The 25,592-nt window shown below is 41.4% G+C and overlaps 1 protein-coding gene across 1 annotated transcript in view; it reads right to left on the bottom strand.

Moving 5' to 3' along the window:
* ptpn4a (protein tyrosine phosphatase non-receptor type 4a) overlaps window positions 1-25,592 on the bottom strand; it is an 88,985-nt gene that overhangs the window by 45,421 nt on the left and 17,972 nt on the right. Inside the window, exon 2 of the mRNA XM_030080164.1 lies at window positions 6,141-6,295. Within this exon, the coding sequence (XP_029936024.1) occupies window positions 6,141-6,278 (138 nt within the window). The 5' untranslated portion in view covers window positions 6,279-6,295. The remainder of the gene's footprint in view (window positions 1-6,140; window positions 6,296-25,592) is intronic.

Raw genomic sequence — 25,592 nt, 5'->3', positions numbered from 1 at the left:
GGGACTGATTTCCATTTTGCTCCTGCAGTGGAAAAGGAGTGTTTAGTCTCCTGACTGACTGACTGACAGACTCACTCGCTCACTCACAAAGTAACCAACTGGCTCACTGTTGAACTATACTGCTGGGGTCTCACAGACAAAGGAGGAAATGAGGAAACATGAAAGCCTCTAATCTGATGTTTCCTCATGTATGGCTATTCATAGATATGTCTGAAACTGTGTGTGAGTGTGTGTCTACTGTAACCCCTTTGTATGAAGTGGCTTTACAGGGTGGATGTGGGAGCCCTCTGTGGCGTTTTTATACTGTGGCCCCAGGAAATGTGTCGCCACTGTGTGTGAGTGTATGAGTGTGTGTGTGTGTGTGTGTGTGTGCGCGCAAGGACTAGCCTTCTCCGATATTCTAAAAGCATTGGAGCTAAATGTGCAAATGCTGCCACTGCAGGAGCAAACAGCCATACATTATTTAAACAGAGGCAGGAACGTGCACACGTGTTTACACACACTTCCTTACAGTAGCAGTAAACTCGAGAAAGATCATGGGCTGGATGGGTTGAGACAGTAACAGACTGTGACAGAGATAGAGAGAAACAAAGAGGGAAAGAGTAACAGGCTAAAAGAGGGGAAAGACAGAGAGTCACAGAGGCTGAGAGAGAGAGAGCAGGGAAGAAGAGACAAGGGGTGATTGACGATGCGGCTGGGTGAGACAAACGCTCTTTGTGCTGCTCTTCATCAATCCACCAGCAGCAGTGAGTGAAACACTGTCTGTGCGCGATCGAGAGAGCAAGAGAATGGCTGAGAGAGGGAGGGAGGGAGATGCTCTGATTAAAAGTGTTTCTCACCCGGCACATTCTCAGCTCAGGTTAATCTCCAATGTGGGCAAAAATTCCCACAACCAGAAATATAACTGAGCAAACCTGAGTCAAATCCTGTATCGATGGCCTTAGACAAAACATGACTATAAAATCATAAGTTTTTTTTTTTTTTTTCCTAGAGTATTTTCCTCTTTTTTCCTTCCTCTCCTCTTTCTTTCATTTCTCCAACAGGGGATAAAAACTGAATCCAGTGTTTGTGTGTGTGTGTGTGTGTGTGTGCGCGCTAAAGAATGATGGAAATTCAGGGAGGCGTGAGGCAGCTTGTCCAGACAGGAGTAGAGTGAGGTTATTCACTCTACCTCTTTCTTTCTGTCTCTTTCTATGTGTGTATTACCCTCTCTCTCGCACTCTATCACACAAACACACACACACACACACACACACACACACGCCATATATACACACAATATGACAACCTCACGCCCTTCTCCACATAGCAGCACCTCTCTATTTCTGGATGGAGAAGGAGCTAAGCAAGCATAAATGTTACCACAGCCACACCCATCCCACAATACACACACACACACACACACACACACACACATTATTGCTAAGCTACTCTCCATTCTGTTTTCACACAAACAGTATGCCTAACTCCAACACACATAATTAGAATGAAATATCTCCAGCCTCCATTTTGGCTCTTGGGTTTGCTCTCCCAATCACAGAAAAACACACACAGAGTAAGACTCTCTAAGTTTTTGGCCGACTAAATGGCGAGATGGATCTTGTCCCAAATTATACTCATGGATGTGTTGAACACAATGAATGAGGCGCCCTGTGTTTAAGATCGTATCGCATGTGTGGTACTCTCCCGGGTGCGCCCACCCCCTTTATGTGCCCTCGTTCCCATGACGATGAGTGACTCCCTCTGGATTTCCCCCCCTGACGAGGTTCAAGGCCAGGCTGCCAGCGAGAGGATCAATAGCAGTCTTGTTGCTCCAAAGACGTCTTGTCTTTCCAGGAAGTTACTGCTGCTGCTGAGGGCTGATCAATGACCAGAGAGACTGACAGAGCCCAACTCATTCATTCAGCATGGGAGAGGGAAATCGGGAGGGGGGGAAGGAGGGTAGGGGTGAGAAACAGAAGGTGAGAGACAGACAGAGAGTGAGTGGTGAGTGGGACAGAGACAGAAAGAAAAATGGTCTGGAGAGAGAGACGCACAAACTGATATAGGGTAGGGCTCAACAAATATGACTAAAACAATAATCCAAATCTTTTTGCTGTTGTGGACCACAACTGCAAATCACAATTACTTCAATTCACCATTCTTATAACAAGATCTTGCTATTTTCAACAGCTGTACAACAGTTATTCCATGCTGACTCTTAACGGTGAGAACTAAAATCTCAGTGTATGATTACATACAACTAATTATGCAGCGAGAGAGATGAGTGAAGAATAAGAGAGGAAAATGGCCAAAGGTGCAAAGGTGGTGTAAGGAGAGAATGGGGACCGACACTGAGAGAAAGGCAGAGACAAAAAAAAAAAAAAAAAACAGGTGGAAGGAAGGTAAACAGAAAGTAACAGTCCAAAAGTCAAAAGTTGGTTTATCCAGTCAGTTCCTGCTGTAGCTGCTATGCCCAAATTGGCGAGTATTCATGTGTTTTGAACTGCTGTACTCATGCATGGTTAGGCACAATTATTGTCTCTGTTTATCAGTTGCACTTTATTTTGACTGGATTCCATAAAGAAAGATGGGCAATTTCTCATCTTTCCCTGGTCTCTCAAGCCTGCCTCTCTCTTGAACAATTTTTAACTGTTCCAGAGACTCTGTAACACCATGTTATAATCTGACTATGAAACAGTCCTGGAAGCTGTAACAACACAGTGTTTGCCCAAATGTGTTCCCCTCGCAAGCAAAGTTGAGGCCGGAGGTTGCAATGCTAGCTGAGCACAACATATTAGCAATGCCCCAAACTGTGATGGAATGGATGCAACATCACCATCAATCTGTAAAACCAGATGTTGTTAGACACAAAATATGCATCTGCAGTTAGCTAGCATTTACAAAGCTTCAAGAAGCAGGTTCCAGTAGGACTTATGTGACTGCAGTGCAGATGCGGGGAAATGACTGGACTTGGCTTTACATCCTGTATCAACTTCACATAAAAATACAGCAGGATAGGTAAAAGTATTTGCCTATCCTGCTGTATATTGCAGGAGCCACATGTCTGTATTGAGAGACTATTCTTTCCTCACAGCACTGAGCCTCCATGAAGTATATCTCTCCAAATACATGATTGGCCATTTGGTTAAGCCACTGGGAATTTGAATGTTTACAATCCACAGCTGTCAAGTTACATACACATACAATAATAATGCACATATAGAATATGTGTGTTTTTGGCAAAACAAAGTCAGCAGTAGATCAGTAAAGAGTGGCAGGAAGTGAGGGAGGTCAACAGAATGACTTAAAAATCCATGGGACATTCCCAAACTGCTTAATTAAACATCACTCAATGTCTTTCACCATAATACCAGCAAACCTGCTCTAGGGTGCTCGCACACACGTACACACAAAGTGGGAGAAACACCATGGGATGTCTCTCTGTTTCTCTCTCCCTCCACTTATACTAAAGAGAAAAACAATGTTGTGATAATGTCAACACTGTAACTGGCACTGTTGTAATGTGCACCTGAATATTTGTCCTTTTCAATGTATTTGCATGTCCATGTCTGATTGTGCGTGTATGTATGCGCAGCTACACCGACACTGTGTGCGTGTACGTACTTGACTGGGCTGCAGCTTTCAGGAGGCTCCTATGAGCTTTGGAATGTCAAGCATTTCACCATGAGCGATGGTGCACACACACTAAGCACACGCAGCCCCCTGTGTGCACACATACACACACAGACACACAGGATGTGATGTGTCAGAGGGGATGTTATTAAAGGAGTCATGTTTTCAGAGCCACAGAGGGAAGTTCCCTACTCGTGCTGTCATATAACTCTGAACAAACACTGACTGACAGACAGAGGAACACAGAGAGAGACGGAGAGAGAGGGAACAAAAAAAAGGATGTATAGAAAAATAGAAAAAGAAAGACTACAAAGAGAGACAGATGACTGTAACATCAGTCACTCCTGCAGCTTCTTATCACAACGTGACACCTGCTTTTAGGCAAAACATATACACATACACACTCACAGTAAGGCACACTCACAGAGACACACACTCTCCCCTCCCTCAGTAACTGTTGTCAAGTTGCCCTTGAGCAAAGGCACTTAACCGCAGTGAACATCATCAGAGGACAGAGGTTGCGCTGGGCAGCTCCCAGGTGTGAATGTGTGTGACTGTAAAGCAGAATGCAGCTGAAAAAAGACCAACAGCCTCATTTATAAACATTACACACACACAAAAAGCATGTGTATGCCACCTTCCACACAAGCGTTGGGATTTATGAAGGAAAAAAAAAAACAACAACAACTTGCTTTTCACCTCTACAGAAACTTTGACCCATGTGCACACACATTTTGGACACACTGAGACACATGATTAATTACACTATTAATCAATTCTTTATGCTCTGTATCATATTACTCAGGCTTCTAATAAGCTACAATCCCAGATGATCAACCAGGCCTTCATGTTTTATTTGTTGCTTTAATCTGTCACACATCTGGCCAGAAGTATCTCCCTGTGTGGAGTGAACTTTCATTATGGTCTCATAAGTTCTGTGTCCCAATTAGTCGCTACATATTCAAGGTGTTAGTGGGTCTGAATGTCACAAGACTATAAAATAAAGATGTGTTATGGGTGCACTGCAGTCATCTTTTTCAACCAACTCTTTACTACCGATCACACTGGTTGGGTGAAACCCAAAATTAGAGTAAGAGACTTTCAACTCTGTTCCTAAGTCTATTAAGCAATTTTTAGCCAAACCAAATGAGTAAGTAGCTTTACTCTTTCCAAAAACAAAAGACCAAATTAGGATAGCTGGGACAGCTTCAGCAGTCTCATCTTCTTTTAATGGCATGGCACTGTTGCCCTCTTTTTGTAGCAGAATATCACTAATTATGGCTTCCGTTTATTGGGGTGCGGCATTTGTCAGATAAAGAGAATTTTTATAAATGATCCAGCTTTTGGAGCTGGCAGCATTAACTGGTGCTGCAACTAAACCAACTTTTTGTTGCCTGGTGATACAGTGACACGATGATTTTTGTTTGGTAAGGCAGCCAGGGAAATTGCTGTTTTGTCTTGCGCTCTGACTGCACCATTTTGCCACACAATGAGAAATGAAACTGAATGACAGGCACATTTACATGTATATCAATATTCATGAAGGTTGTTTCATTAAACATTTATGGTTAATTGTGTGAGTTAAAAGGGCAGAATATGAGGCTCATGCACATGCACATACCATTTGACAATTACAGGGATTTCTGAAGGGGTGTGAGTATGCACAGCGTTATAAATCTGATTATTTTTGGCCATGTGTACGGTTGCTCTTTCCATGTGCATAACCTTCTAAGTGTGGAATCTACACACAGTTTTATAAATGAGGCCACAACTGTGCCGGAGCAGCCACCAAAGGCAAGAGCCGAGGCCTGCAGGGGGTAGAGTGAGTAGGGAGGCTGTCCTTCAACCTGAGGTCCTGGGTTCAGGGCCCTGGGACAGCAAGCAACCACCCTCTTGGAGTGTCCTTGAGCAAGTTACCGGCTCCCTACAGGCTCCAGGGACGTTTGCTCCGAAGCTGAGCCTATATGTCCTGAGCTCACTGCAAAGCCACTGCTCACTCCATTTTTTAAATGTCTGGATACAGGCATCGACACATCTATTTTCCCATATAACTGTCAGGCAGATTTATATAAACTTGAAATGCTGCCATATGTAAAATGTGATATACTGTGCTTTAAACAACTGGATTAAGGCAAACAAACAGGCTTTCTTCATGCTATAGGAAAAGCATATCCAAAGGAAAATTAATGTGGGCATTAAACAATCGGTGAGTATTAGGCAAGTTGTTAAAGTGTCAGCTAATGCGGATCAAATGTCACACTGTGATTCTAAAAGAAAAACAAAATAACTATTGTAATGCCCCAACTAATGGACACAGAACCAGGCTTAGACAGCAGGTATGACATTTCTGTGAGGTTGTGATAGACAACCACTTTATAGAGAAAATATGATATAAGGATGTCTAAAGTTGCTTTATTGCGTCAAGAAGACAGCCATTCGGCCATTTCTTCCATCTTCCAATACTACACTTTTGCATACTGTTTACTATGTGTAGTTTAACAAAGTATTTTTTTGGCAATACTTACGCTGACTTTGAAGGCCTGGACCGTGTTGTCCAACAGCAGTATGTTGCACACAACCTGTGTGTGCTGCCTGTCTCGCTCCAGCTCCGTCGCCCGGACATTGTAGGATCTGCCAGCAGGCAAGCGGAAGCGCGCGCTCATCACGCTCCTACCAGGGTCTGAAACAGCCAGAGACACAGCAGAGGGGAGAAAATAATGGTGAGCAACTGAGAAGAAAAAAAAGAAAACAAGAAAGAAAATAAACACTCACAAACTGTACAAGTGGTGTACAAGCAGAACACGAGAGGCAGAAACTGAAAGGAGGAGAGGCAGAGAGAAAGAGGGAGGTGAAAAAGCAAGTAAAAAAGCGATGGTTCGTAATTAAGCAAGGATCAGAGCTGTGAAAACAGAAAATTTTAAAATGTCTGTGATATATAAATACATTATGACGTCTTTACAGGTGTGTCATCTGTCAACAAAGAACACAATGAGCCACTGTACACTACAAAATGATGTACAACTACATCTCAGTCCATAGTGAGGGCAGCCACACAGAGAAACAAGCCTGTACAGGCACCAAACAGCAGCGAGGATTGACTGCTTCATGTGAAAAGAATGTCTGAGGAGGTAGGCAGTAGTTTCCCTACCAGGAGACGTGGAAAGTTGTCTACTCAAGAACTTTTAACTTGGATCTCATGCTTAAAAAACAAACAAAAAAAAAAACACATTCAGATACTTAATGTCCAGGGACTAGCATTTCATAACTTTAAAATTTATATAAGTTTGATTTGGCACAGAATGGTCAGCTGATTTTAACACGTAATAACAATTAAGACGCTTCACTATTCTTTATTTGCTTGAGTGCACTTGATACCCACTCTATATAAAAAAAGCTTTTCCTAGTGAGCATGACCTCCCTTGCAGCTATGTCTTTCATGAAAGAATGTGATCAAAACTTTAATTTCAACATTTTATCATTACTCACACCTGACTGCAGCAGCACAAAGATTGGTTGGTATATCACTTCATCAGAGGGAGTTAAAAACACAGTAAATCAAAACGAAGCTGCTCGATTTTTAGAACAAAGCAAACCTCCTCATCACCGGCTGAGTTGTTGGCCACTTCCAAGTTCTTTCCTAGACTTCCTAAATTATCGGTCTAGGAAGCTACCTCCCTGAGTAGTCAAGTAGGCCTATGGCTTAAACCCAGGTTTGTGCTGTCAAGAATCTGCCTCTTTCCTGGATATCTTCACTGTCTGTACTGTAATAAAGCATAAAATACCGGCTGAAAAACCTACGGATCCCCTTTTTAATACAAATGCAAGGATGTTAACATGCTGCTGAACTTATGCTAAATAACTATAATTAGGGCTGCCAGATATGGTAAAAATTCATATTGCAATTATTTTGACAGATATTGCAAGTGCAATTATTTTAGTGGGAGTGGACATTTTTGCGTCATAATTTTAATTTTAACTGGGAAAAAGCTGGTGACATGAAGATGGTGTGATTTTTGCTGACATCTGCACCAATGTTGTTTTATACAAGAATATGATTAGTAGGCCAGGGAATCTCTGTAACTCTACTTACTACTTCATTTAAAATGGTACACTATTATAGAAAATAGTTCTTTCACTACAGAATCCCTGCTGTGAACCCTATAGTCTTTCATTTCCCAAAATAATTACATACATACTCAATTCAAATATATATTAATTTGCATTTTATTCACCAAATTTTCAAAAATGTGCTTAAAACCTGCACAAAACTTGAATGGAAACATATCTAATCATTATGAACATTGGGTAATGTAAGAGGATGGAGTGTCTTCTCACTGTCCCTAAAACAAGCAGGGGTCAAGTAACTGAGACTATTTTGTGACAACAAGCTCAAATTGAGATACCACACACTGTGTATGCAGCAATGGTTTCAAATGGTCTGTTCCGTTTAGTTATCATTTCAGTTGGGACTGTTTTTGTTTTGTTTGGTAAAATATGCCACTACACTCTGTATTCTACCCCTTTTCCTGGGCTCCCACGATGAAAATGTCCTCCCCTGCTTTTTTTATTCCTAGGTGATCTATCATGACAGGAGACATAATAACTCCACAGAGGTCATGGCCTCGTCATCAAGAGCTGCTGTATTTGAACCGATGGCTTTGTGTATGTGTATGTGTGTATGTGTGAGTCTGTGTGTGAGAGAGTGCTTGCGTGCATGCATGCGCATATGGATGGCTCTCTGTGTGTCTGAGCTGCTTGTCACTACACATCACAACAAACTCCCATGACCACTGACAGATGGTAGGCATACTATGTGTATGTTTGTGTGTGTGTGTGTGTGTGTGTGTGTGTGTGTGTGTGTCTTCATGCTGGAAGTGGCCCCTTGAGGTCCCACAGCGATCTGTTCAATCATTCACATCAGCACTCACACAAACATACACACACATTCAGATACACACACACACACACCAGGGGCCACCACTGACACTCACAATACGCTACGTCAGTCACTTTGTAATCACTGTAGTCCCTCTGAGCCGCACTGAACTCAGTGGCACTGTTTCCTCTGATCAACACTGCCACCCAGCAAGAAATGCACAGCATGAACACAACATTTACGATTGTTGAAAAGAGACATTTTAAATTAAAACTTAAGAACTGAACATCACCAATTCACTTTAGTGTCTGACAGAACTCCTAAAACCAGGCACTGTGTTTGCTGTAGTTTTATCAGAATATTAAAACTTAACTGTGTACCACAATATCTATTTAACTGCACCATTCAAAAGCATACTGCTTTCACCGATTAAAAAAAACTACGGTTATCTTGCTTAGACATGATTGTAGACATGATACCATGAGGTTTCAGTTGTAAAATGCTAAAGAGTGGAACCAGACCCTCTCAGCTCACAGGAAGCTGTGTTTTATCTCACATGGTGTGCAACATCTAGTGAGTAGGCTAACACGGCGTGTCGCTTATTCAAATCCTATTCAACAGAGGAGCAACAGAAGACCCATTTCCAACTGCTCAAAAGTGGGTGTAAATTTGTTTACACCCACTCAAATTTGTTTGCCTACTTCAAAATTCATAATCTGTGTCTCAACCAGTAGTATTTTTTGGTGAATTTGTGCCACCACTATGGTGCATGGATATTGCAAAAATAAGATCACCAACCAAACAAACCAAAAAATGCCATCACACAAAAGCCTTGTGTTATCTAATTAGCTTTCCAAATTAAAATGAGTGGTTTTCTATATCATAATAGTCCTAACGTTTTTAGATTATATTTTCTTATTAAATGTAGATTTACTTTTTAAAAATGAGGCAAATCTAAGAGGATCAGTGGAGGGAATTTGATGAATTGAAATGGACTGAACCTTTTGCACTCGACCATACTGCAATAATATGCAATAATAAAACATGATATATATTTGACTGATTATTGCAAGGAATCTGATAATTTGGCACAGGTGAAACACAAAACAGAGAAAAACAGAACGTGGGGAAGCACTCCACCCTGCAGCATTTCCCTAAACAATTCCCCTTTGGGGTGGCACAACAAGGTCAAAGCAAGGTCCTAAAGAATCATGATGACATCTGCTAAAATCTCTCTCTCATGTTTGCATCAGAAACCCTTAAAAGAAAACTCTGTCATTCAAAACACATGAGCAAGCTAGCAGCTTTAGCTAAGCATGAACATTTAGCATGTATGTTGTCTGTAGCTGGGTTGACAGCTAGCAGACAATATTTAATCAGGCACAAAGTTGGTCAGAGGATGTCCCTGACTCTCAACAGAATGACAACACACACACACACACACACACACACACACACACAGGCAGACACACATAACCACTAATGCATGTATAAGCACACATAAAGACAGGCACACATGCACAGAAAGGCGCTCATGCCAGCAGCAGAGCTGTCAGCTTGGGAAACAGAGCGAATGGACCAGCGAGATGGGCAGAGAGAAACAGAGAGACGAAGTCATGCAGAAGGAAGGATGGACGCCCTGTTATCTTTCTCTCACATTGAGGAAGGGTTGTCACACACATAGATAACACAATCTGACACACAGACTCTCTCTACACACTCTGACTCCCTTTCTCTGCTCTCCACCCATCCTCTCTCTCTCTCTCATACTACCCAACTAAAGACAGAAAAGTCAAACTACCTCAACCAAAGGATTGGCCTAAACATTAATTAGCACCAGAGTCATAGTTTGATTTCTTTTTTTCACAACAGTGGACTTTGGTCGCTCCAGTGTGACCTAAAACCCAGCCACATCTGTGAAATTTATATATACTTTGGTAACATTTTCTACAGTTATTACAAATGTAAGTAACGTCTGATAGAAGCTGGTCCATTTTAGAACATCACCCTGCTCTCACATGAAACTCACCGGTCTCCCCCGCCTGCAGAAACCACATCTCCTATTCAAAGACGTGTTTGTCAACAACAGTTAAGACTGCAGTAAACCCTGTTTTAGCCTACACAACATGAGCAGAAATTAAATACCTCTAACTATTTTAATACTGTAACGCCCAACCCTATTTGGACATCACGGCTCAAATAGGGCTGGGTGATCTGGACAAAATATAATATTAAAATATACTGAAACAAACCCACATGATATCTATACTGATATAATATTGTAATAATACCCAGCCTTCGGTTCAAATGACTGCCAATGCCTCAATGCTTGTAAATCTTCTGTTTCTCCGTTTTGTTCTGTTTCACTTTAGTTCAAATATATATCTTTTCTTCATTTTGTTATTTTCTATCCTGTTTTGTCCTACTTTTGTTTTGTTTCATTCTAATATTTTATCTTTTTTCTGCGATCCTGTTGTCCTTTATTCATGCTATCATGTATCGGTTCTATTCTATTTTTCTGTATTCTATTTTATTACATTTTTTCCTGCTGCACTTATTTTGTTTCATTCTTACATTTTGTTTTTTTTCTGTTGTTATCTATTCTATTCTATTTGGCACAATTCTATCATTTTCTGTTCTGCTGTGTTCCTTTCACTGTTGCTCTGTTGAGCTGGACAGGACGGCCACACTCCCCTGAGAGAAGCCTCCGGAAGCACGCTACCATTATTGCTTCCTGCCGTCAGCAGAGCTTACAAACAGCCAGGAGTGTGTACATGTACGTTTGTGCGTGAGCGTGTGTGTGTCTGTGTGTGCGTCTGTGTGTGTATATGAGGTCTCTTGACCCTAAAGCTCCCCCTCACCGGTGGGCTCCTCTGGCCCTCTCAGCTTATTGCAAACACAGGCGGCCCTGCAGCCTTCCTGTCTGCACACATGCACACAGCATACACACACACACACAAATTTATAAACACATCTATTGCCACACATAAACATAAACAAAATATGCACAACCACTAACAGGCAGCCATCTAACATAATGTGAGCATTTGAGACAGTTGACTGAGCTAAACTACAGCCGAGCTGAACAAAAAAAGAGTTGTGTATAGTTCTATTGTGTTAGGATGCACACACATTCAGAGAGAAAAAAAAAAAAAAAAAAACAACCGCACACACTCACATACACACCCCACACAAAGATACACTTACAACATTAAAACTTATCCTAACATACCCTACTGAACTTAAAGTCTCCCCGTATTTCCTATTTATACCAACGTAGACAAAAATCTTCAAAAGGTGACAACAAGTGCCTTCTTCTCCCAGTATGAACATGAGCGGACTACTGAACTTCAGTTGCCCCATACATCGCTATTTATACCCCAGTTCTTCAAAAGAAAAGTCTGAAGACATGCAACGTATGGGTCTTCTCTCCCTCCGTGTTGCTTTGGAACGATTGAGATAACAGGCTAACAGTTAGGAAGCCCAGAGGAATTGTACTTCACTGCTCCACTGTTTCATAAAGCAAAAACTAGGCCACAGACAAACAGGTGGTCAATTACAGATGTGTGTGTGTGTGTGTGTGTGTGTGTGTGTGTGTGTGTGTGTGTGTGTGTGTGTGTGTGTGGACAGCTTGCGACTGCTGTGAATTTTCATAATAAATGATTGTAGAAAACAGTAAAGGCCTCATAGATCTCTCTCTTTCTCTCTCTCTTTCTCTCTCTCTTTCTCCCTTTCTCCCTCTCTTTCTCCCTCTCTTTCTCTCTCTCCTTCTCTCTCTCCTTCTCTCTCTCTCTCCCTCTCCCTCCTTCCCCTCTCAGGAAGGTTTCTGCTTAAGGCATCTAATTGGCAAAGAGCACCAAGCTGAATCACCCATCATGTCATACACAAATGTACACACACAGAGCATACACACACACGCTCACGCACACACACACACACACACACACACACAGATTTCCTGCCAACATACACCAGGGTCGGTGACTATACAGTATGTGACAAATTGGAAGCCAAAATCAAGACAGGGGTGGAAAAAATTCAAGAGCGCTGCTATGCTGGAAGGATCAAACATGGTTTCTTATTCTGGATCATTCTATCTATTCCAACCACCAACCTTGCTGTCTCCCTCCCTCTCTTTCTCTCTCTCTCTCTCTCCCCCCTGCTCACCCATCCTCACTTTGCCACCCCCCCCCCAACCATCACCCACCTCCCCACCCCCTCCACTCCTCATATTATCTAGGGCAACAGAATGAACAAACACAACACCAGGCAGAACACTATTTTTCTTCTGCAGGGTGGAGAGTTAGTGTGTGAGTGCTGGGGGAGGCGGGGTGTCAGGGAGGGTGTTGCTTAGGGAATGTGGGCAGCGATTGACCTCTGACCTCCTTTAGCGACAGCTACATGTTGGTGTGTGTGGCCCTGGCTGATGGTAAAGCCACGCAGCGCTGCCTGTAAACCGACGGCTGCAGTCAGTCTTCCTCGCTCTTCATCTCGACCGTTTCCCCCTCACTCATTCTTTTTCTCCTTTTCCACTCTGTTTCTGACTCTGTCTTCCTGTCACCATCTATCTTTATCATGCTCGCTGGCCTTTACTGAAGGCTAGAATACAACAGAGCAGAGCAGAACTACACACCACTACACAGTCAAATCAAGACGAACAGTATAATAAAAACCATCGGTGGAGTGAGTTAAGATGATTACTGGAAAATGAAAGCACCCGAAACCCCCCACCCCCACACCACCACCACCACCACCCCCCGACCCCCCCCCTCCTTCCAGCCCATTATTCAGTCATACACGCACAGGCCTGAAATTTGCAAACCATTACATTATTATAGCAGAGTCACTGCTAATACAACAGCTTTCAGATTAAATTTACCTCAGGGCTGTCAGCTAACAGGCACGGCAAAGAGAGGGGGGTTTTAAAGATGACGAACATGAGAACACCAAACCAATTCCACATCACAAGTGAGCGACTTCCTGTATGGATAACTGAAGGCAAGCCACCAGTCCAGTTTGATGACATGTTCCCACGTAACGTTTAGTCATATACTTCAGAACTGTCCTGCAAAAAATCATGTATCACTCCAGTTTCTCCGGAAAATCATTTCAAGATGCTGATTCGTTTCTGACATGTTCTTAAGTTCGGTTTGGTTTGTCTAGGTCCTATGGTAATGTGACATGCATATAAAGTAAAACGCCAGCAGTCAATTACAGTAAAAAGAGATACAACAGAGTAAGTGAGAGGCTTTTAAAGGACAATATGCAATTCCCCGCAGGTTCAAGGTGTGTGAAACCCAAGGAGTGCTTATCTACCAGCAGAAGAATGACAACCGTCAGTCAGCCTGGCTGCACTGAGTAGCCTATATGTATGATGGCCCAGATTGTCCAGAGTAGTTTCTTATCTTGGCTTTTCTTTGTCACCACTCATACAAAGGCATGACTTCAGAAAAAAAACTAACATTACTGCCACATTGAATTTAAACAGAATAGTGAGGGAGCTGTTGTAGAAGTCTCCCCAACCTGTATCCATTTGCACAGGTCTGGGCAACTGAAGTGTGCTTAAGTTTTTTCATTTATATGACAATTCCTGAAAACAATGAAAAGACACACAGATGGCAGCAAACCAATGGCAAAAGATCATCAGCACTTTGAATATCAGTGTACCGATTTGAACACAAATTGCAGAATCTGCGAGATCCGTAAACTTAAGAGGAGCTTCATATCCTTTTTCCCTAACACAACTTAGCTAGCTTGACTGGGACATGGCAACTGGCAATAAATACTACTAGCTACTACTAGCCAGCTGCTACGGTCAGCGGATATAAATAAATGTAAGAACCCTGTGTTACCATGCAAATGACAGAACACTTTTCAACAACTTATAAATGCAGGCGTTGCACAACTAATGCATCTTTTTGCTAAGAGACACCTGTTAAAAGCATCAGGCAACAATGTATAAATATTCCTTTAAAAGGTAGCTTTTCTTTTGGAACTGAATCAACCTTGACCCAAACACTTGTAATCAATAAAAACAGAGTCTCAGTGAGATAGGTGCATTATCCAGTGTCTGACCACTTTTTGCCGTTTCCTTACAACACTTGCAGACCTTTCCTTTAACTTTGACTGAATCTTCATGGATTAAGGCTCTCCAAGCACATAAAGGAAAAGCCTGAGTCAGCCCATCTGACTGCAGCAATTAGAAAGAAACAGACGGTCTAATCCAGCTCTCCGCTGCCTACAATCCTCTCTTTTTTTATTTACAACATGTTGAGTAATAACAATGTGCTAATAAAACCAGTAAAAAGAAATGTTCTCCATAAATAGTTATGCCTCGGACATGGAAAAATCATTGTGCTGTGTCTAACGCAGCTGACATCAGTAGAGGGAGTGCAAACAGGAGCATTATTTTCAAGGATGGAGTCATTCTGAAAAATGCGATAAAATCTTATCTGTTCAAAAGAGTATTCGCTGTAAAATAGCCTTTTGTTAACTTTGTCCAAAATGTCACAAAAAGATACAAAATACATCTTTCTAAATAAAAAACTGGCATTGCTGGTATCAACACTACTCATTAATGTGATGAAAATACACAAAAATAACAGGAAATTAAAGGAAACAGCATGAGACAAGGAACCAGAACGTATCTCAGAGATCAGATGTGTTCAAAGCCTAATAAAAGTGAAATCCCTGACACAATGAAAGTCACTGTGAATATGTTTTATTTTAGATTTGATTGTAAAGTGAGCAGTTTGTTGCAGACCTTGATAAAAGATATAAATCTATTATAAAAAAAAATACCAAGTGTGGATTTTGACACACAACAGCTACTCAAGCTGTGCTTGTTACACTGTAAACCACACAGACACAGATACCTCCACAGGACACAGATTGGCCGCACTTCCACAGCAGGGCTTTGTCAAGGTTAGGACCATTTTAAAACATTAGTAACACAGGATAGATGAAAATATTACACTAAGACTTTCCATTGATCGTACACTGGGCTTAAAACGTACATTCACAAGAGATTTTTTTCAGTATTGTCCTACTGAGATTCCTTCTCCCTTCTCTATCACTCTTTATATTGCTGATATATTTGCTTACTTTTGGAATTGTCTGGTTGTTTATTTGTTGACTGAGGGTAGGGAGCGGGAATCACCAATGGCAAAGACTTACAAAGCGAAAAAGTTTACAGTAACATCTTTTAGAAAATGTAGCTGTACACAGCTGCAGTTCATAAAACAAGCCAATAAAGCTGATTGCAAACAAGGCTGATTCACTTCATTTAATCCGTAATTAGCCAACACCCTCTCCAAGTAAACAACAACTTACTTAACCAGCGTCCAACTCAATGACGCAAGGGTCAATCTAGGTGAATCAATGAGTAAGCTAAAGGTTAAAGGAGTTGCGCACAAAATAGCCTAAATCCATGAACCTGAAAATGGGTCATTCGGGTTCAGCCCCAACAACACTGGTGTGCCTCATCAAGCCTATGTCTCCAGTTTACACAAAATTCTTTTCCCTTCTGGATTCTGGAAGGTTGGAGTAGATCCTGGGCTCCAAAAGTGATAATCCACCATCCCGTCTCTTTTTTCCCTACATCACCGCATGACAAGAAATTTGGTCAGTGGTTGTGTACGTCTGTGTGCCTTATTTCTTGTAGTCATTCATTCACTGTCCACTTGGCCTGTCACTTGGCTGCAACACCATTATGCAAATAACCGTCATAAGTGCCAGAAAGCAGCTATTCAGCACTTCGCAATCCCATTTACATGTGCACACACACATACACACACACGCACACACACACACAAAACGCAATTTAACATGCCTAACAACTGTCAAAGAGAATATAAAGAAGCAGGGTGGATTTCCACTGAATGAAAGGTACAGATAATGGAGACTGACAGAGGAAGATAACTCTGCTCCAGCTCATCCTGGAGAATGTCACTATCTGCACCTCATCTTTCAGACAGATAGAGAGACTGAAATGTATCTCACAAGTCTGCTCATCTCATTATCTTCATCTTCTCTCCTCTCCCTCTCATATCTGCCTCTCTATTTACAGTGTTTCCCCCTGGTCCCTCTTTGTCCTGCCCTTTCTATATTCTCCTCTCCTCTGTTTTCATCCAGCCCTCTACCTGCTTTTCTGATCTATATTCGTACACCACTTTTGCGCTCACCTGGAATCACACAGCCAGGACTTAATCTCTGTAAATGAGGCAAGTTTTTATTTGCAGGTCCTGAACCCTGCAACAGTTCCAGGTAATTATTGGCTTTCGCCCCAATCGATATAGGTAGAAATGGGTCACCTACTGATTTGCAACCCACATAGGGGCAATGACACAGGATATGATCTACATTTTCAGTAGGAAACCCTAACCTCTATGTAATTTGAAGGCCATATGAAAAATTTGTAGTAATGCGTGGTCTAGGATAAATTATACGACTCCACTGGGCACTCCAGAAAAAAAAAAAAAAAAAACATCGACAACTGTAAAACCTTTTGTGCCACATTACCCCTTTTTTCTCCCCTCTATCCTAAATCTTATGTCTATTGTTCTTGTGATGTTGCCCCACCTCTTGGTGGCCCTTCTGACTCCCAGTAAGCGTTTCCCCTTATTTCTCCGCCTTTTTCCCCACTTCTCCCCCCTCCCCTCTGCTCCCATTGACCTTGCTAACCTGTGTTTCCGGTGGCTGAGCAGCCAAATGAATGCACAGGGACGGCATCATTTCTCCTCCCTTCAAACAGCTTTTAAAGCCTGTCCATAACATCTATTCATTTCCGTTGGTGCAATATCCTCTAGCTGGGAGCACATATCTAGAGGCTATATGACAGACACGCATGAGAAAGCAGAGCTCAAAACATATTCCTCAGGGACAGAAATTTTCACTTTTTTACACAAATCAATTTTTAAGGTTAATACTGAAGTTATCTGAATAGTCACTCCACAGAATTTGATTCTTTGGCTGCCAACCCACTTGCTAACAGAGTCTGATCATCGTAGAATGACAGGGAACTGGTAAGGATAATGTAATGCCTAAGTACTGTCAAATTATGAACCAACAATTACATTTGAACAGTTTGGTGACCCATTTAGTTGTACTTTGACCCAATTAGGGGTCTCAACCCAGACTTCTAAAACGCTGAGTTGAAACATGAGTTGAGGGTTGGCGACTGCTGGGGCCACTCAGCAGTTTACTCACTGAGGGAGGGAGCGAGGGAGGGGGAAAGAGAGGGAGAGAGAGAAATCTCATTCCTTCAACTAGACCTGAAATCATAATACACTGATTAGTGTCGATAAGTATGATTAATGTATTGTAGTGTGTGTGTCTGTGTGTGTGTGTGTGTGTGTGTGTGTGTGTGTGTGTCATCAGATGGCTCTACACCCTCTATTCACACTCAGAACTCCTGTGAACTTTGACCTCACTAAGCTCCACACACCAACGCCCACCACAGTCACACATTACTGCTGTTACTTACACACAGACACACACACACACACACACACACCTGTCCTGTACTTATACAATCAGCACACAAGCTTCTGTCCACTCATCATCTGCTTGTTAGCAAAAAAGCAGAATCAGACTTAAGCCCTATTCAGACAGGACTAGCATTACCTGATTTAGCCTACAAATTTAAGCCTCCTGAATTTGGACCTAAAATGCTGCCAAAACGTTCATCTATAATTTCAAGCACAGTCTCCGTAATTCTCGACTGGAAAAGAGGCAGAAAAATGGCATGGAAAAAAAAAAAAAAAAACACGACCACAAATTCCTAAGATGCTGATTCACATGGGACTAATGTTATCAGATGACCTCTGTATTTGCTGAAATATGGTGGGTAATTTGCGCTGCAATTTTTATTTTACAAATTACAGACATGGCCAATTTGTACAGGATTAAGATCACAGATGACCTCCACAATTATTACAAATTACAAGAGGTCTACAGGTAATACTAGTCCACCACAAATAGGCCTTCAAAGGGAGGGCTTTCCACCTATGTCACATATGCTGTCAAAGATTTCGATACCAGGACTAGTAGAAAAAGTAACCTTTACACTAACTATTGAAAAACAAATGTAAAACTAGCCGACAGTAGGTTCAGTACTTTTTTTAACTTATAGCTCCCTGGCAGCTGCTTCAGGTGTTTGTCATTTCCCTGAGTCAGGCCACAACACATCCTTCTATCGCACAGGTAAGGAACCTGTGAAAGCAGCTCAGCAACTTGTTGAACTGCTCTTTAATCTCTACATCCCAGGGTGCTCTTCTTTACAGGTGACAGCCAACCCCTGATGAAGTAGTTATGCTGAATTTTATACTCTCATTTGCTCCGGGCCTATTACACAACCATTTTAAGTGAAAAAATAAATAAATTAATAGACGGATTACAACTAAAAAAGCTACACAGAGAAAGAGAAAAAGACAGGGATAAAGAGAGAGAGAGAGAGAGAGAGAAAGAGAGGACAAGTGGTTACACAATCTACTAAACAAGAGGCCCTCTCTTCTCTACTGTAGCACACGCGCACGCACACACACACACACACACACACACACACTCACCAGTGTACACACAGAAAGATAGAGAGCAGGGAAACAGAAATGCAGGTCTGATTAAAGCAGCACATTCCCCTGATTTTTCCCTTCCTGCTGACGCTGGCACCTTTAAATGTTACCAGGGGTCGTGTTCTGAGCACGTTGCGAATTTCCACCCGCATCCACCTCGACCTTGCACATTCCTGCCCCACCAGCTGCACCGGCAGGGAGGCCAGGTGTTCTGTACTAAGCGCACCCCCTGCCGCTAGTGGTTATGCTACTAGGCTAGGTTAGTGGCCTAACAACTCAGCTGAACGACTGTGGACTACAGCCATATTTACAGATATGTAGATAGACCTACTTACATTTGGAAATACCCCTGTGTAGTCAGACGTATTCAGGTCTGACATTATCCGTATAGCCCATATTTACTGTCTGCACATGTTTTTACCATGAGTTCTCCCAACTAAAAGCAATAAAATATGAACTCCTGTGTGACATTTTTTGCATCCTTTACTATGACAATTTACAGTTGAATATAGAGCTGCAATGATTAGTTCAATAATCAATAAATTGCCAACTATTAAATTAATCGCCATTTAGATAACCGGTTAACCATTTTGAGTCATTTTCAAGCAGACATTTTCTAAATTCTGATTACAGCTTTTCAGCAGTCTGTGGGCTGTTGGTTGATACAAAACAAGACATTTAAGGCCGTCACGTTGGCCTGTGCAAAACTGTCAAACATATTTCATCATTTTCTGACAATTTATGGACCAAACAACTAATTGATTCATCGAGAAAATAACAGTTATCATTAGTTGCAACTCTAGGTTATGCTGTGAAACTTTGCAATACAAAAATGTGACATTACATGGTGGTGTTGAAAAAATGCCTGCAGTGGTCAGTCATAATACGTCTAAAGATGTCTTACTGAACCATGAACTCAGTAGCATGTAGTCCAATTGAATCAAGGCTATGAGCTAGAGGCATCGTGACATACCTAAACTGACTATAAAAATATGTGTAGCATTATTGTGCATCAACAGTTTCTTGAAGTCAGATACAGTATAACTCTATTGCCTCAACTTAACTTTGTGTATTATTTTGGCGTTTCATTTGGTGCAAGATGTTTCTGGACTTGGCAGTAATTTTTTTAAATCACAAATATTGCCCCACGCACTATCACTATCACTTTTAGCAAAAACTAGGCAGATCTTGAACCAATTCTGCTGCAGTATTTACCGTGCACACCAAGAGATGAAGCTGTGGCGATGCCTAGACGACTTTTTTCCCTTCCTTTTTTTTTCCTTACCTTGGGTAAATTCAGCAATCACTTTACATTCCAGAGCAAGTATAGTCATTGGAAGATTATTAAAATACCAAACTATGGAATTGAATATATTTAACATTTTTCAGTAGCTGGTACGAGTGCAGACGTGAATAATATAAAATCACTGAGGAGGATTGAAACTGATTCCTGAACCATATCTATCTATCTTTATCTATCTATGTAGATAGGTATAGATAGATATAGATATAAAATCAAGTCCAGGTAGACAAAGACACACAAACAGGCAGAATGTTTTAAGCCTCGCACTCAGCAGGTGTGTGTGTGTGTGTGTGTGTGTGTGTGTGTGTGTCCCGAACACTTTTAAGTAGCAGGATCAATAACCAGTAAGTGAATCAGTCTCTCTTCATTAGATGGTGTAAAAGGCCCCTTGACAATGCACACAGATAGAAACACTAACCACACACAGACACAGACACACAAACACACACATGCCTGTGTGATCTTGTGTTTGAGTAATCTTTGTCTTTAGCATGATAGCGTGCGTGTGTGTGTGTGCCTAGATATGAACAGTAGCTGATGTGATCAAACCACACATGAACAGCAGATATAAACTGCCTCAGTCCATACGTTTGTAAGTTTATTTGTTAATAACGCGATATATTTGTTAATTAATTCCTGATTTCAGCCAAATTTATTATTAATAGAATCTGATATTTACAAAAACTGCACTGACCAGTAACTTTTAGCTCTTAGGAAAAAAAATATGGGAAACTGAGGGTACGACATGTGACAGAGATGATTTACTTTGTTCCTTAATCGCATGCTCCCTGCATCCCTATTCTTAGAAGCTGTAGCTGCCCGATACTCTCAACTCATTTCATCACATCCAAACCCAACTCACTCCTTCCCTGACTCACCTCGCCATACTCAAGCCTTTTTCTAAGAAGCCTCCAATACAATATTCTGGCCCTTTCCTGAGAAACAGAATTAGCCTAGGGCTGACATTTAAAATGAGAGATACATGTAGGCAGCGGGCAGTAGAGGAAAGAATACCAGGAACAGGCTTTTATCATCAGCCTAATCCTCAGCGGTGACACAACATTTTCCTGGAAACAATGCACCTCCTGCTGCAGATGGCAGTTTTACTAAAATATCTGTATTATCAATGTTGCACTAAAACCATCTATCTTCAAAAGGTCACTTGCTCAGGTATTAAAGCGACACCGATTGATTTGTCCATTAGTGGCAACACATTTCTGACATTTAACAGTGAGTTCTCAGAGGGCGACCCAGGCAATGCTGGAAAATAGCGGAAAATAGGCAGGCAATAGTTGGAAAATGTTGAAAAAAGTTGAAACACTGAAAGCGACGGAAAATATTCAGGGGCTACAGAGGGACAAAAACTGTTACCTATCACTATCCTGCAGTGTAAAAACATTTTCTATACATGCACAATGATGGAAGTTTTCAATTATTACTAGGGCTAACAAGGGAGGTACAAGCTTTCTGGAAGACACCAACAAAAAGCACCAACACTTGCTGCCCCAGTCTAGCAACAAAACCATCCAGATGGTCATCAAATGAACACCATGAAACCACGCATTAATGTGGCTTCATCGTGATAGCTCAAGTGTTAAAGTTTAGTCACGAATTCAGGAAACAAATAATTAAAAAAAAAAAAACCTCAGCATCCATTTTTAGAATACCAAGTCTTCTTTGAAGTTCACAATTCAATATTTCTAACACAAAGGGGACTAGTTTTTAAGTTTTAAGTTTATATGTTATTTTCTCAAGAAGAAATCTTATTTACCCACTATCCAACAAAAAGCATAATTTGTTTTAATGTTTATTTATTACTAATTTTGCAAGTGTACGTGTCATGTTTTCAAACACTGCATCTCGCATTTTGGAATGAATCTTGCCCGTCTGGTTAATTAAAAACAGCCTAAGACAATAAATAGTGAGGAGAAGGCCAAGATAAAACACCACACTAAAGAAGCTTGGTTATTAATGATACATTAGCAGTGATGCGGCCAATTGCTAAAAACACCTCTGACCCTGAAACCACAGTCTCACAAGTCTCTCCCTCTCCCTGTGTCTCACATATACACACAGTCTAATGGTGTCATCATGTGCTTGTGTCTGAGATGAACAGATACAATAGTTGACATGAAGGTTTGAGCCATTAGATAACAGCCTTCAGCTTGGTGGTTGGAGGGTGACAGAGAAAAAAAAGAGAGAGCACATTTTCATCTTCTGCCTGGATACAACCAGAATGTTCCCACATCTGGCTGGAAATACACAGTAGGCTATAGGAGCACAAAACACACACAGTAGCGCCCACACACAAGCTTGCATTATTTCACTTGTGAAGACGCTGCATGTCCTCACAATTGCACAAACCCTCATCACTTTACACAAACTGCATAACCTCATCCTTAACAAAAACCTTAATTGTAAGCCTGAGCCTGACCCCAACACTTGTCGGCCCACTTTCAAAGTGAGGAAAAACAAATTGCTTGGAAGAATAAGGATATAAAACAAACATAAAAACAAAGGCTGTGTGCCATTGTGACTTGAGCAAGACTTGTCCTCCACTCGAACATCTGAAGATTAATCGTCTTCAGCACACATGTTCACCACTGACAGAAACAGCTTCTGCCTTCAGCATGTTTTACAGAATATAGCCCAGTGTCAGTATGTGCAACCAAGGGAGAAAAGGAGAAAGAATTGTGTGCACGTGTGTGTGTGTGTGTGTGTGTGTGTGTGTGTGTGTGTGTGCGTTCAGGCCATGGATGCGACCTCGGCTAATAGAGGCTGCTCCATTTTGCTGATGAAAGAGATTCTGCTTGATGCATAATTCAGAAAAAAAGCTCTAAGCTCTGTGTAAGGTATACACTGTGCCACACCTCTCCCTCTCTCATTTCCCCTCTCTCTCTCTTTGCGATCACCATCTTTTTGGGTCAAAATTACTTTGACAGTAATCTCTTTTCTCTTAGAAACAAAAGATATTCTGCTCGAGGCATAATTCAGAAAACCCTCAGTTTAATGAAGGGCTGACACAGTAGGACGGTCTCCCTCTCTCTTTCATACAAGCATAGTGTGCTTTGTCTCACATGTTCATGTCAGAGTTGCTTGTCAGACATCAGTTTCTTGGTTTTGACCTTCTGAGGTGCAAACCTACGAGGTATAGGTGTTGCTGTCTCTGGCTTGTGAGAAACAATGAAGACTGCGTAGGTGGAAGCAAAGTGAGGTGATGTGGCTGAGGTCCTATGAGGCTTAGATGAAGCATAAAATATTCAAATATAAAATCAATTAATTCAGATAATGTTCTTAAAGGTACACTCAGTAGAAATGCACAACATTTAACTAAAATCCTAGCTGCAAAAAACAAAACTCATAAGGAAGAGGTGGCATCAACAAGAGTTTGTTCTTAATAAAATGGCTCAATAATACACATTTAATGTGTGAAATAAAAAAAAAAAAAAAAAATTCTAAGTGCTACATGTGAGGGACAAATGTCGGGGTTTGGTGCCTCTGAGTGTATGAAGGTGTGAAGAGGAAGAGGTTGAGTAGGGTGGAACGTGTTGTGGTTGGTAAACAGGACAAAACAGGAAGCCGTGGGCCTATATGGCTGACAGTTCTCAGCCTGTAAAATGTTTCCACACTGGCAAAAATACTGACAAAGCAATCTCTATCTGCAATCCACATGTCCTGATCTACTAAGGTCGAAATTTACAAATGGACTGACCAATTATCAGTGCCACACTTTGCATTAACATACACGTGTGTACTGACATCAGGATGTAGTGTGTTCCTGTGATCATTTCACAAAATATCATGGTGCAGGTCCAACATGAAGTGTTAACCCCAGTTTAACAGTTGATGCAAATTGCCCAGTGTTTTTTTTTTTAAGCGAAGTTTCTATTTTCGCTGGCATCACTCTCCACAGAGCACTGACAAAGCCCTGACACAGCAGTTATGCCTTTTTTCTCTCAGTGCGCTGGCACAGCTTTGATACAGAAAACTGTGTGACAATAAAATAGCTTAGCAAGCTACAAGCCCAACCTGCCCGACTCTCTGACCGGAGCATTGTGCCGCATGTTGTATGTTCATGAGGATGAGAATAATAACCGCTTGCTGGAAAAAATAGCTTACTTAGCTCTTGTGTTAGACATAATGCGTAACACTGCCGTAACTCAACGGCCAGTACATTCTGCTGAATGCTGATCATGTTGACATTTATGACAATGTTGTTGTTATTGACAAGGATGACAATGTTGTTGTTGACAGCATTGATAATTATGCTGCCATTTTTGTTTACGAATAAGCCCACAAAATACATTGGCCACATTTGTTCAACAGTATGCTATTATACAATCAGAGCCCCACCACTGCCATCACCCTTTATCACATCCATCACATCCCCAAGGTTGCATCTCAACAACTAATGCAGCTCTACTGAAGCCTACAGCCCATTAGCTACCAAACTTAATTGAATCAGAAAACATGCTGCCTTCTTCAACAGGCTTTCAACAATACCTGCACAACTGTCAACCAGTGGTTCATAGAATTGTTTTTTTAGTTTTTCTTGACTGCTAGGACTCATTTCTTGAAATGATGCCCTATTTCCCAAAACTACAGAAAAACACGCAAAACCACACACTCATCTTCACAACCTTCGAAATTCCATGTCAACAATAACTAAACTCTCCACTCAAAACCACGTCATCCTCCATCTAAACCGAACATTGCTTTCAGATTTCACACAACAGCCGTCAAACACGCACACACACACATATGACAGAACAGCCACTACACCCTGATCAATTCAAAACACTGCTGTAAACACCTGACACAGCAATGAATAATGGTGCATATGTTTTTTTAACTCCAATCACACAAACACACAATACATGTGAACATTTTCACGATTTGGACTGTAGTGCAATAAACTGAAACAGAGTGAAAAAGTAAATGTACTAATGCTACTGACAAAAACCATAGAAAACACTGATTTAAGTAATTTCCCAGTACTCACCAACACAAACTAATGAAGAAATATAAAACATAAAGAAAGAACCATAAAGAAAGAAATCACATATATTGTGCATCAGCATCCTGTCTCATGTGTCAGAGTTTCTCATCAACATCACAGAGGGGGAAAAACCCTACACCTTATCCACCCTGGCAAGCCTCAACCCTAATATCTTTATGTCTGCTCCAACACAGGTGTAAGGGTTTTGGTCACAGACCTTCCCACTCT

Source organism: Myripristis murdjan, chromosome 21, assembly GCF_902150065.1.
Source record: "Myripristis murdjan chromosome 21, fMyrMur1.1, whole genome shotgun sequence".
NCBI classification, from domain to species: Eukaryota; Metazoa; Chordata; class Actinopteri; order Holocentriformes; family Holocentridae; genus Myripristis; species Myripristis murdjan.
This window is presented reverse-complemented; position numbering and strand designations above follow the sequence as displayed.